The sequence below is a fragment of the Camelus bactrianus genome, chromosome 5, assembly GCF_048773025.1.
Source record: "Camelus bactrianus isolate YW-2024 breed Bactrian camel chromosome 5, ASM4877302v1, whole genome shotgun sequence".
NCBI lineage: Eukaryota > Metazoa > Chordata > Mammalia > Artiodactyla > Camelidae > Camelus > Camelus bactrianus.
This window is the reverse complement of record NC_133543.1, coordinates 105,327,010-105,339,532: the sequence shown is the minus strand read 5'-3', so window position 1 is coordinate 105,339,532 and position 12,523 is coordinate 105,327,010. Positions and strand designations below refer to the sequence as shown.

At 58.2% G+C, this 12,523-nt stretch overlaps 1 protein-coding gene and 1 pseudogene across 1 annotated transcript; both read right to left on the bottom strand.

Annotated features, from left to right (window-relative positions):
- Window positions 1-210: 210 nt before the first annotated feature.
- On the bottom strand, window positions 211-3,988 carry RTP5 (receptor transporter protein 5 (putative)). The gene is made up of 2 exons (XM_010948087.2): window positions 3,544-3,988; window positions 211-1,813 (listed from the first exon to the last, which is right to left on the bottom strand). Exons 1-2 carry the CDS (start codon window positions 3,693-3,695, stop codon window positions 463-465), a joined length of 1,503 nt encoding a protein of 500 aa, XP_010946389.2. The 5' UTR covers window positions 3,696-3,988; the 3' UTR covers window positions 211-462.
- Window positions 3,989-6,836: 2,848 nt separating this feature from the next.
- Window positions 6,837-7,499, bottom strand: LOC105063591 (arginine-fifty homeobox-like; annotated as a pseudogene).
- Window positions 7,500-12,523: the final 5,024 nt, after the last annotated feature.

Genomic DNA, 12,523 nt, shown 5'->3' with positions numbered 1-12,523 from the left:
CACATGGCAGTGGTGTTGGTCCCCACCTGACAGCCTCTGCTGGAAAGGCAGCGGGAGGCCTGGGTGTCCTGTCCAGGAATCCAAAAGCCATCGGGGGGAGAAGCTCCTGCCGGGACCAGGAACCCTGGGATCGGCACTTGTGCTGACCTCACCCTCCCACCTCCCACTGTCTTAAGGCCTGAGAGTGCTGCGCGGTAGCTGCTTGTTGACTTTATTTTATTGATTGGAGCATGATACTCATACAGAAAAGTTTCTGGAACACACATGGTCAGCGTGGGGCATGATCCCAGCATGAGCGTCATTAAACCACTACTCACAGCAAGAGAAGAACACGCAGCACAGAACACAGAACATGGAAGCAGGGGCGCGAGGAGGGGGCAGCTGGGGGGCGGCCAGGGCGGCAACGGGGAGGTGGCTTTGCTCTGCTGCTGCCTGGGCAGCCCTGTGGAGGGGGGTCACGCTTCACCCCCGCGGGGAGCTGTCAGGGCTGACGGTGTACAGGTACAGTATCCAGAGGACGCAGGCGGCCACGGAGACCCAGACCCAGACCTCCTCATAGGGGTCGAAGCGGGGCACACAGCAGCCTTCAACGCAGCAGAAGTCCTCCTCCCGGGGGCACCTGCCCAGCACAGACCTGCGCTGCCTCCGCTTCTGGTCACAGCCACTTTGAGGGCCACCGGCCGCGGGGCCGGAGCCCTTGTGCCGGATGACGCCAAGGACTGAGTAGGGGATGGTGATGGAGCCACTGCTCGTTGCAAGGGAGCCGCGGGCACTGGTCCCTGAAAGGGGGCCACGGCCGCCATCCTCCCCTTTGCCTTTGGTGCTGCAGGCAGAGGAAGGCCCACCTTTGCTCTGGTTGGCAAAGATGAAGGGGAAGGTGAGGGAGCCATCAAGGATGGCGGGGTCGTCCTCCTCCTCGATGAGGTCGGCCAAGGCTGAGGGGAAGGTGAGGGAGCCCTCTCCGTGGTTCGTGAGGCCGACGACATAGGGCAGGAGTTGCGGGCTGTCCCCATCAGGGGCGAGGCTCTGGCCGTGCCCCAGAGACCACTCAGGGTCCTCATCCTCATCCTCGTCGGGGATGGGCATGCAGCCCCGGCCTTTGTAGATGAAGTTTGTGGTCTCCAGGGGCTTGATGCTGCTGAGGAGGGGGCCTTTGCCGTGGAAGATGGGGGCTCTGAGGTTCACCAGAAGGCTTCTGCCCTTGGGTGTGGTCTTGGAACTGGCCGGCAGGTAGAGGGAGCCCCTGCCGATGGTGGCCTGCCCAGAGTGTTCAGCCGTGGGCCCCTTGTCCTTGCGCACAAGGGAGAAGGGGACGGTGACAACGTCCTCGTCTTCGTGGAAGAAGGTGCTGTCCTCCAAGAGGTGGGCGGTGATGGAACGGGGCGAGTAGCCCCTGGAGCGCTCGACTGCGAGGTGGCTGTTGAGGGGGGCGGGGCTGGCCGTGCTGCCCTTGCCCGCGCTGGGGCTCTTGACCTCAGGCCCCCAGGCAGGGTCTGGGGGCTTCTGGAAGAAGCAGACCCCCAGGTCGCAGGCCTCGCAGCGCTCCCCGAAACAGATCTCGGGGCACTGGTCGGCGCCGGGGCCCTCCGCGTAGCACTTCTGCACGATGAACTGCACCAGCTTGTTGAGGAAGAGCCGCACGTTCAGGAGGCTCGCCTGGCAGGTGTCTCCGCCTGGTGGGCACACCCTGCACTGCTGGCCCCAGAGGCGCATCTTCACCAGCCCCAGCCGGCTGTCCTCGTCCCACCACAGGTGGAAGAGGATGTGCACGTGGGCGGAGGACCAGCCCCACTGGCAGCGGCCACACTGGAGCCTGGGGGGAGAGGCGAGAGGGCGGGGGTGAGCGAGGGCGGGGGCCCCTGTGCCTGTACCCCACGCCCTCCCCCAGGCTGGCCCCATCTGCTAAGGGACAGAATGCAGGTGCACACCACTTGCTGCAACCCATAACCCAAAAAGCCCAGAGCAGACACCTTTTCATCAGTTGGCACCGAAACCCGTCAGGGCACAGCCTGGCCTGGTGTGCACGAGCCTGTGTGCTTGCTAACAAGTCTGCTGCTCATCTGTTGCTTGGTGACCCGAGGAAACGTCATCAGGACAGTGAGGGGAGGAAGAGCAAAGCGCCTGTGATGCCAGCCGGTGAGGGGGGGGCGGACCGGGGAAAGAAACTGGGGACCCCGTCCCATGGGCCGGAGGTGATGGGGAGACCGTGGCAGATGGAGAAGCATGGGGAGAGCCGTGCGGGGCTGGGGTCCCAGGATGACGGGCCTGCGGCTTGCTCGCCGTCTGAGAGCAGGTGAGCCAGCACCACTCCGGAGCCACGCAGTGGACCCCTCCCCCAGGTTCTCAGGCCAGAGATGAGTGACCATCTGTGGCACACACGTGTGTGAGGGAGCCCCAAGTGTGAGGGTCCACAAGCGTTCCCTGGGAAAGCTCTCCAGCACCGTCCAGTGGAACGTCCCCTGATGCTGGGATTGCTCGACGTCTGTGCCGCCAGCCTGCAGCCTCCAGCTGCTAGTGACCAGGGAGCACCTGGACACCCACAGAGCCTTAGGAACTGAACTTCCTACTTTGTTTGACTTCATTAATGAGCATGTCGAAGACTGCCCATGGCCAGTGGCTGCACGTGGAGAGGTAGGTCTGCACCACGTGACCGTGACCATCCCACCAGCTGGTATTTCCATGTTCGAGGAAACGGAAAACCAACCAGTGCTCAAGGTCCCAGTCCAGCCAGTTCAGAGCAGCTCTTCAGGGCGCTGTGGGAACAGCAGAGTTTGACTGAAGGTGCTTCTCAGATGCACTGAGGGCGGCTACTTCTTAACACCCAAGAGAGCCAGCACCTCAGTGCACACCTGGACACCCTGGGGGTCCGTGTAAGAGGGCAGCTGCCTGAGAGGTCCACACGGTGACCAGTCTGTGAGGCCCCCTCTCCCCCCGCGCCCCATCCCAGCTGGCCCCTGGGGGACCCCTGCAGGTCTGGCCCATCCCTGCAGCACTGACACCACCTGTCGTCACGATGAGGAAGAGTGAGTCTGACATGATGACCTCTGGTCCCTGGGATTCCTCACTCGGCCCCTACTTGGCCGCAGCCCAGGCCAGGACAGCCTCCTTCCTCTTAGGCCCGTGCCCCCTCCACCCATCCCCTCAGGCCCTGTCCAGTGCAGGGCCAAGCAGTGACCACCGGCACCTGCCCACCCGGCTCCCACCATCAGTGCTGCCATGGAAACGAGGAGATGCTGCAGTGAACAAGCATAGTCCTCCCCGCGGTGGCGGCCGTGACCCCGCCAGCCTCCACCTTGGCGGGGCCCGGATTGGGCTGGAGGTGGCCAGCACAGCCAGGCAGAAAGGCACTGGACAGACTTTGCTCCCCCAACACCCCCACTACCCAGAAGGGAGAAGGAGCACTGGCCCACCCGCCCACCTGTTGGGGCCAGGGCCAGCAGATGCATGCCCCTCCTCCCTCTCCCAAGGGGAGGCCACACCCAGCCAGGGCCCTTCCTTCCCAGGACCCCACCCTGCAGGCAGGAGAGCCCTGGTCAGCCGCACCTCGAAAGCCCCCTCAGTCGGTACTGGAAACCGCGGCTGTCCACATGCCCAGAGGCCAGGTTCTCCTCGGGGACCAGCTCCCAGGTGTCCTGGGGCTTCCTCTTGGCCATCAGCTGGGCCAGGGTGCTGGCCCACACGTCCACCCCGTCCATGCTGGTGCCGTGCTCCGCAGTGCAGTCTGACGGCTGCACCAGCCGGGATCTCAGCAGGCTCCCACCGCATCCCAAACCGGCCAATCGCCGCCTTGACAACGTCCAGTCTCCACGGCAACCGGGTTTGTCTCAGAGAAATGAGAAACAGGCCTGTCTTCCTGATCCTTCTGAACATTTTTTATTACGCAAGCAGGCAATTTTTATTTTAGGAAAAAATTAAAAACAAACAGATACATATAAAGAACAAAATACGACACGATAAAAATTGTCCACAGTCGTCAACGTGGTGCTGACACTCACAGGCTTTTCTGCTAATATGTACTATGAATTTTCATAATTACGTTTCACTAATGAGAAACCATATTAAACACATTGTCTCGTAGTTTCTTTCACCCAGAGCTCAGCATGGATGGTGACCCCCATCCTTGTAAATATCTGATTTTTTTCCAGTCTGCAGCTGTGGTATCGCCTGTGTGCCTTGCCCCTAACCCTGAGCAGCGCGGTGCTAATCCTGTGCCATCACAGACAAAGCTGGGAGGAACTTCAACATGTCTCACTGCACGTTTTCCCATGGTTTTTACTTTTTCAAACTTTTTTATTGGCTCGTAATGTACAGCATTTACATGTACAACATGCCTAAACCAAAATGCACAGCTTCCCAAATTACTGTGAGGTCTTAGCTCCGCACCTGAAGGAAGCCGTTCCCCACCCCAAGCTGTCTGTGCCCCACCACAGCCCCCTCACCGCAGCACTGTCCTCCCCACAGAGGCGGCCGACAGGGACCCCTGGGACCACTGAGCTCCACCACCTGAAACCAGCCGTTTTGTGGCTTTGGGCCTTCCACAGAAGGGACCCTCCTTCCGCGTCCTCTCACTGTCTTCCTCACGTGGGCTTCACCACGTGGCCCCAGGACTCAGCTGGGGGTGACGGGGAAAGATGAGGAAAGAACCGAGGAGAGTGGGCGGGGCCCAGGATACAGACATCCACAGGAGCCACCTTCCGGTGACCATCAGGACAGGTCGCGTGGAGCCCCAGGGCCAGAGGTGGTGCCCAGCACCCCCATCCACTGGGCAGCACGGCTCTGAGACAGTGCCCCAGAACTGGCCGGCTCGCATGCCCAGGAAGTAGGTTTCTCCTCATGTGCCCCAGGCCATGAAACGCCAGCTTGTGTGGCAGGACGAAAAGACTCTGACCAAATGAAACGAGGACATCTGCTGAGGGAAGCCGGCAGGGACAGCTGCCCAGTGGCTAGCAAGTGCCCAGTGCCCATGGCCTAAATGGCCCCGCAGGCAGTGGGCAAGGTAGGTCTCCCCAGGCCATCTGGCAGCCTCTTGGGAGAAAGCAAGCCTAACCCGGAACACCCCTCCTGGAATGAGGGTCATGGACTCTGTGCGTCTGGGCGGCGGGGCCCCCCCAGTCCCCTGGGCAGATGGCTGTGGACCAGCCGCCCCACTGGCCCACACAGACGGGCTGCCTGCTCTGTGTTCCCCTGCTGACTGAGGGCCACAGCACCTGCTGGACAGCCATCTCTGGTTCTAGAAGCACTGCTCCTGCCCCTGCTGGGAACAGACTTCAGGGTCTTTCCTGCAGCCCATTCATGCCCCGAGTCACTAGAAATCCCAACGTGTAAACTTAGCGTAACCATCGTCTACAGTGAATTGCCCTCTCAGAAGGACGGAGCAAACTCTCTGCCCGTGGCCTGTCTTACCTCCCTGTGGACTCCACACAGACACCGCCAGCATCCTCCCCGGATCCTCCTGTCCCCATGACTGCCTTGCTAAACTGCAGGCCGAACAGCTTCTTCTCATCTTCTCCCCGTTCCCTGGTTCTCTCCTCGTCTGTGTCCAGCCTACAGGGATCCTGTCAGTCTTACTGTCTCCGCTTCCCTTTGTCTCTTTTCAACTTTGTGACATCTTTCTGCCTTGCAGCTCAGCATGACAATGGGATACGACAGGAAATTATTGGGATGTGCTTTGGGGAAGAGTCCATAGAAGTGGGACCAGGTAACTGAGAAAAGTCCTACTCTTGCCATTCCACTTTTGCCTTCTCTGTTCACCAGTGCAGAGGTGATGGCTGGCACTCCCACAGCCACTTTAGACCACGAGGCAACTTTGCGGTTGGAAGCCTCGTGCTGAGGAAGCAGCAAGGCGAGACCCTGGACCCTTGATGGGTTGGAATCACCGTGCCACTTCAAGTTCTCCTCCCTCTGGATTTCTTTCTTTTTTTTTTTTTTTTAAGCAAACAAATAAACAAACAAACTTTATTCAAGGTTTAAAGTTTTCTGTACAGAGATCTTAATTTTCTTAGTTAATTCCTAGATACTTTATATTTTTCATGATAAGTACTTATTTTATCATGTGTTTCTTTATTATCGGTTTTGAAAAATGCTATTAATTTTGTGGGTTATTCATGTAGCTGGAAAATGTGCTTATCGGTGATTCTAAAAGTGTGACTGCCGGTTTTGTTGGTTTTCCTTGTCGACCATCTCATCTTCAAAGGTCTGCTTCGCCTCTTCCTCTGCTAGCTCTTACAGTCCTCGCTACATGTGCACTCACACTGCAGTGAAACTGATAGTGATGGTGATTTTCCCTTAAATCTTGACTGAAAATACCCTTTAGAAAATCCCAGACCTAAAGACTGAAAATCAAATATGAGTTTATAACCGCTCCCATTAAAAGTGCATGAACCCCAAGGCTGCTGGCCTTCTTTCAGAAAGTCAAAGACAGTTTTGGGAAGAGGGAATTTTGGTGGCTTGTCGGCTGTCCAAGGACTAGAAAGACCTTTTCCAGGGAGAGTTGTGGGGCTGGTTGTGTAGTACTGAGCTATACTTGGAGAAAACTCTACTTTTTACAACATTTCCGTGGAAATCAAAGTGACACTAAGCCAGGTACTCGGTTTAAGAAGCAGACAAAGGGAAGGGGCATGTACAAGATGCAAGCTGGTTTTTCTATACTATCTGACATTCATTAGTGCTTTGATCAGAGAGATCCAAAGTCCACCATACCACTGGAGGGGTTCTGGAATTCTAGGCTCTCTCGTAGGCTGTAGGCTGCAAAGCTCCAGCTTGTCAGACTGAACCACGTTTGCCCAGGAGATAACCTACAGCTGGACCAGCAAAGATGCTAAGAGAGGAATTCTATTCTAACAGGGCCTTTCTGGTGAGTGATACTGATTCTGAGAGTGGAAAGAAGAGCTGGCTATCTCTTCTTCATCAGGAAAACTACATTTCTGTGATTTGGGCTATGTCATAGGCGTCAGAGTACAAAGCAGGGACGGAGGCCACTAGCCTCTCCAACTGAGGGTCTTGGATTTGGACATCACTTGTAGGAACCTTAGTGAGGATAGAGTCCCCTGCCCAACTGAAAGAGCCTAAGGGCTGAAGTGAGAGGGAGCTACAGAAATCTGAAACTGTGGGGGGAAACGAGGGTTTGCTTATGCTGTTGGCACATTCTTGGCTGGAAGGATCTGGTCTGATGGCTTCAGTGATTTCTGTTGCTGCTGCTTCTTGTTTGAACTGCCAGTCCCTGAACCCCGTCTTTACTGTTGTGCTCAGTAGGTTAAGTTTTAAAGCAGGTTTTCTCTGAAGATGTTTTTCTCTGGAGACATGTTGCAGTTAAACAGGGCCTCCAACTCATTGCATTGTGTTTGGGTGAATGAGGTGCATTCTTGATGCTTCTTCCACTTCTTAGGAACAGCTGGTATCTGTGAATCATCCTAGGAGTTCATGCTGGAATCATCCACATAGATAAAAGGATCTAGCTGGGGGTTCTCTTGGGCCATTTTGTTCATCAGGGGTACGGACATCTGTCTGAAGCAAGGTCCTAGCGCAACACCCCACTGTGTGCAAGAGACAGCAGGCAGGACATGGCAGTAGTCTTCACTACTGGATTTTTTGTTCAAGAGTGAAACAAGCCTGTAGCTGCCACTGTTATCTTAGGGTACCATTTTCTGGGAAGCTGTTGGTTATCACCCAGCCGATCGCAGCAATTCTAAGGCCTTGAATTTTCTGGTCAGTCCAGGGCCGTGTGTGGGGGCCCATGTGTGGGGGCCTATGTGGTCCTGTCATGTGCCCTTGCAAGGTGCTGAGGGGACATGGCTGCCCTAGTCCAAGGAGCCCCCACAGAGCTCTCCCTCTCCCAGCTCTACTCCGGGCGCAGGAGCCCCAGCTGTGCCCACCCCACGCTGGGTGTGGGAACCCACACTCTGCCCAGGCTGGACCACAGCCCTGTCGGCCAGGCCCACCACGCAGGGCCCTCTGCTCCAGGGACTGCTACCTGGTCTCTGACTTTACAGGAGCGCCTGGAAGTTATGACTCACTGCCGTCATCCAAAAACAGTCTCTGGTGGCAATGCTGACCCTTACGACATGCGAGGAGCCAGTCACCCCTGCTTCTTCACTAGGGAACGTCCTCCAGTCTATCCCGGAAGACCCTCTAAAGGGCAGTGCAGACCGCACGGAAGTCAGCCTCCATCCATCTGCCCATCTAACTGCTCCCCAAACCCGTGAACCAAGTCCCCTGCAAAAGCCACCTACAAGGTCAGTGAACACATCAGTCAGCCATTAAATGTCCCCTGTTCTTCCCCAGCGAGACGCTGGGTAAGGAGAAGGCACACACGGCTCCATGATTCCCGGAATGTGCGTGTGTCCCGGAGCTGTGGGTCCCCTGTGTGAACGTCCAGCCTGGAGGTGGGGCTGGGAGGGGCCCTCCCTCAGAGCAGGGGCATGGATGCTGGTGCCTCCAAGGACAGGCTCTAGTAACTCCTTCTGTCTGGGTTCCTCCCTCCGCCCACTGCCCTCAGCTCCAGGACCAGCCTCCCTGAGGCACTGATGACTCAGGACAGGGCGGGATGGGGTTGGAGAATGTGCGTCAGGGCCAGGTCATCACAATCGTCCCTCCCAGAGGACCCCCTCCTCTGGCTCTGCTCACTCACACTCACCCCCTGACTCTCCACCCTCGGAGCCCAGCTTTGGGGAGGGGGGAGCCCCCACTGCCAGGAGTGAGCCACGCCCACTGTCTCCTGCAGAGTGGGTGCCCCTCCCAGCCTAGCTGCTTCTCCCAAGCTCCTCCCTGTGACGCTGGGCCAGGAACCCCCAGCTTTGGGCTGGGAGGCAGGACGGCACAGCGGGGGAGTGGCAGGGTCCAGCACGAAGCCGGCCAGCTGACTGGACAGCTTTGCTGCATCAACAGGACCCCACCTTGAGTGTCTGCGCAGGAGAGAGGTTGAGACAGAAGGACAGACAGACAATTAGAGAGCATATGCTGTGCTCACTCCTGCCCCAAAAACCTCGGCAGAAGGGGTGCAGCTCCAGGAACTTGGGGCGCCTCCCCAGACCTCGGCCCTGTGGCCCCTGGGGGTACTGATCCCCGGCATGCAGTCCAGGGGTGTGTCCAGGGGCTGCAGGCAGGCTAGGGAAGGGAGGAGGGTGGTCCTGGCCAGTAGCTGGGGCTGTGCCTCTGTCCAGCCGGGTCTCTTCCTAAAGGCTGTCCCCATTGTCCCTAGCTCCTCTCTCCAGCGTCCCGCCCAGCTGCAGCCAAGCGAGGGAGCACCTCCCCCAGCCCCAGAAGGGGAAAGACGGACCAGGGCCGGGGCAGCAGGTGGGGCACCTTCTGGGGGAGCCAGCAGGTGTGCATGGGAGCAGAAGGAGGGGACTTGCCCCTCCACAGGCGAGCATGGCTCTCCCAGAGGGCAAGGGCTCCTGCATGTCTAACCGGGTCAGTCTGGCTCCACCACCCACTGGGGCCCATCTCAGCTGTCTAGGTGACTGGCCAGCAAGAAGCCTGAATAGTGTCCAGTGGGAGAGGTCAGGGACATGTTCACACACACACACACACACATACACACAGCCCTACACGCATACGAGCGCGTAAGCCCATATGAACACATATACACACATACACAGACTCACAAACATGACACACAGATGAACACATATACACACACACAGTCATAAATACACAACACACACTGACACATATACACACACGTAACCTTACACACACAAACACACCACACACACGTATACACATAAAACACACAGATACCTACACACACATGAACATACACCCAAAAATTCACACCATACACATCCCTGCACGTGAACACAGTAGGCACACACACACACATTTGGAAATTTGAGATAAAAATTCACACTGAAACCACCAACAGCATTCTAGAAAGTTGGGAAATGGGGAGTGAGCATCTCCTGGACCCAGTACCCCAGCAAGCAAGCAACCCGACTCTCCTAGTTCTTACGCATAATAAATAAGGAAAATATTTCATTCACGTTGTTTAATGTGATCCTTAATTTGGACAGATAATTTAGGCGCTCTTTTTTAACTTCTGGGAAATGCTTCAAAAACAGGATAGAGCAGAAAGTTTTTATTTGCAAACACTATTAACCATTTCCTGTTCCAACCTCAGAATAGCTGTGACTCTGCCGCTGCCTCCTGTGCTCTGGGCCACCGTTTCCACCCCCTCCCCACCTGGGTCAGAGGTCACCAGCACCCCCTCAGAAGCAGTTTGGGGTGATGATCCCTCTGCTTCCTGTGTTTCTCCCTAGAATGAAAACTTCCCTCTGACTCTGACTTGGACTCTGCCTTGGGAGAGCGGGGGGGGGGGGGGGGCGGGGTCCCCTCCCCCCTGCCCCCCAACACCATGCTGTGTGCTGTCAGCTCAGGCCACACCTGGGAAACTCTAGACCCCTCTTCTCAAACCAGGCGGCTGGGAGGCCCCAAGAACCAGACCTGCTCCAGGAAGGCTTCGGGACCACCTTGCTGAGAACCCTCTGGGCCTATTTGCTTCCTTCACTGGCTGGTCCCTGCTCTTTGTCCAGTCATTCCGGCAGGGAGCAGATGTCCGGTGGGGGGGGGGGTGGCCAGTTCACCAGGTGGAAACACTGCCCGCAAATACAGACACCACGGCACCTGGCAGGTCCCCGGGACAAAAGCTGGGTCCACCCTGACCTGTCCACTGGTTCCTCAGGCAGGGCCACCCAAACCCGAATCCATGCAGGGGGACCTCAACAGACAGCAGCCAGACTGTCACCAGCACAGAGCCCAGGGAGACACACACATGTGCATGACTGTTGGCGGGGTCGCAGCATGAGAGCCTGCCCGCAGGCCAGCGGTTGTCCACTTTGGTACTTTGTGGGGCCAGATCACGGGTCGCAGGGAGAGCATGGGAGGGAGCTGGGCTGGGTCCAGGAGGTCCCGGGTGACACAGAGTGCAGGACACAGGGCCCCGCAGGGCTGCATTGTGCGGTACGAAGCACACCCTAGATGAGTGAACGACACAGGACCTCTAGCCTCAATGGGTGGGTCATCCCCGTGTCAGCGGCCTGATGGTGATACCGTTGGTGGTTGTGCGAAGCCTCATCGCTGAAAGAAGCTGGGCCGTATGTGCAGGGCGGGATCTGTTACTCATACCTGCCAGCACATCTGAGGTCACATCAGTGACAGCACTCGTGCCCTTCCTTACCGGAGACTCCACTGAGCTGGGAGGCCTGTGTTGTCTCTGCCGGCCCCAGCCCAGGGCCTGTTATATCAGAGGGTCAGATGCGGGGATGGGGGACAGGCAGCCCTGGCTGTGACTCCGACTGGAACCTTCCAAACCTGAAGGGTGAAACCAGGATGCAAGGCAGAGACAACTGGGGGGGGGGGGGGGCAACCAGCAGGGGACGCAGGAAAGGGACCTGCCCTCCTCCCTCCAACCAGGGAGCCCATCCTGTCCTTGATGAAGGGTGATGAGGGAGGGGCAGGAGGAGACAGTGTGTGTGGTGGGACAGGGTGTGTTTGGGGGGGCAGTGTGGGGTGGGGACAGTATGTATGTGGGGGGACAGTGAGCAGATGAGCAGTGGGAGCTGGTCCTGGGTGGCCCTGGGACTTCTGCCCCTCCCCCCACTCGCCTGAGCCCCTCCCCAAGCTCTGAGCCCCCTGGGCCTGCCCACCCCAGGGTGGGTGCACAGCCCTCCCCATCCCCTGCCTCCACAGTCCCTGTGCCCCTCATCACCTCCCATGTCCCCCTGCCAAGCCCGACCCTCTGAAGGGCCCAAGTGTCCCTTTCAGCCTCGAGTCTGGGGTCCCCAACCAGCCCACCACCCCAAAGGATGTCAGCGGGAGGGAGGGGTAAAAGGGGTAGGAGGCCAGGAGGGGAGGGAAAATCAGGAGCAGGGAAGGAGGGAAGGGGTTGAGAGGGGTCGTGGAGGGAGAGGGGACAAGAAAGGTCAGGAGGGACAGAGGGGAGATGGAGGGAGGTGGATGGGCAAGGAGGGGCCATGCAGCCCGGACTTCCTCCCACCTCCTGCTCTGTGGACCCCCTCTGAGCTCCTGCAGACCGAATCAAGCTGACGGAATGAGGAGGAGGTCCTCCGGGTCTGACAGCACATTCCTACCCTCCCCGCAGCCCCTTCCAGCCCTGGTCCTCAGAGGACAGCCATGTACCCCATGTACCTCATGCCGCCCACGGACAGGGACCAACACCTAGCCCAGGGCTGGGTGCCGAGGTCCACGCAGGGTGTGACTTGCTGGGCACCTGGAGGCCTTCAGCCTGACCCGACCCATCTCCTCAGCCCCAGGCTGAGCCCCGACCCACCTCCAGACACCAGCACGGGGTGGGTTTGCCAGGAGACACCTGTCTGGGTGGGGTGTCATGTGGGTCAGCTGCAGTCCTCACCCTCTCCCAGGCCAGCAACCTCCACCTTCTGGCCAACTTCCCAGGGGCAGAGGGCGGGCACAGGCCCCAAATCCACCTTCCCCGGACCCACAGAGCCCACCTGGCCGGTAGGGACCCCCTCCCACCCTCCCTGCCGCCCACGCGGCCTCCGTGGCT

Coding starts and splice junctions, on each gene's coding strand:
- RTP5 (XM_010948087.2), bottom strand. CDS start 3,695: ATGGACGGGGTGGACGTGTGGGCCAGCACCCTGGCCCAGCTGATGGCC. Junction 1,814..3,543: donor CGACTGAGGGGGCTTTCGAG/GTGCGGCTGACC, acceptor CTCTCCCCCCAG/GCTCCAGTGTGGCCGCTGCC.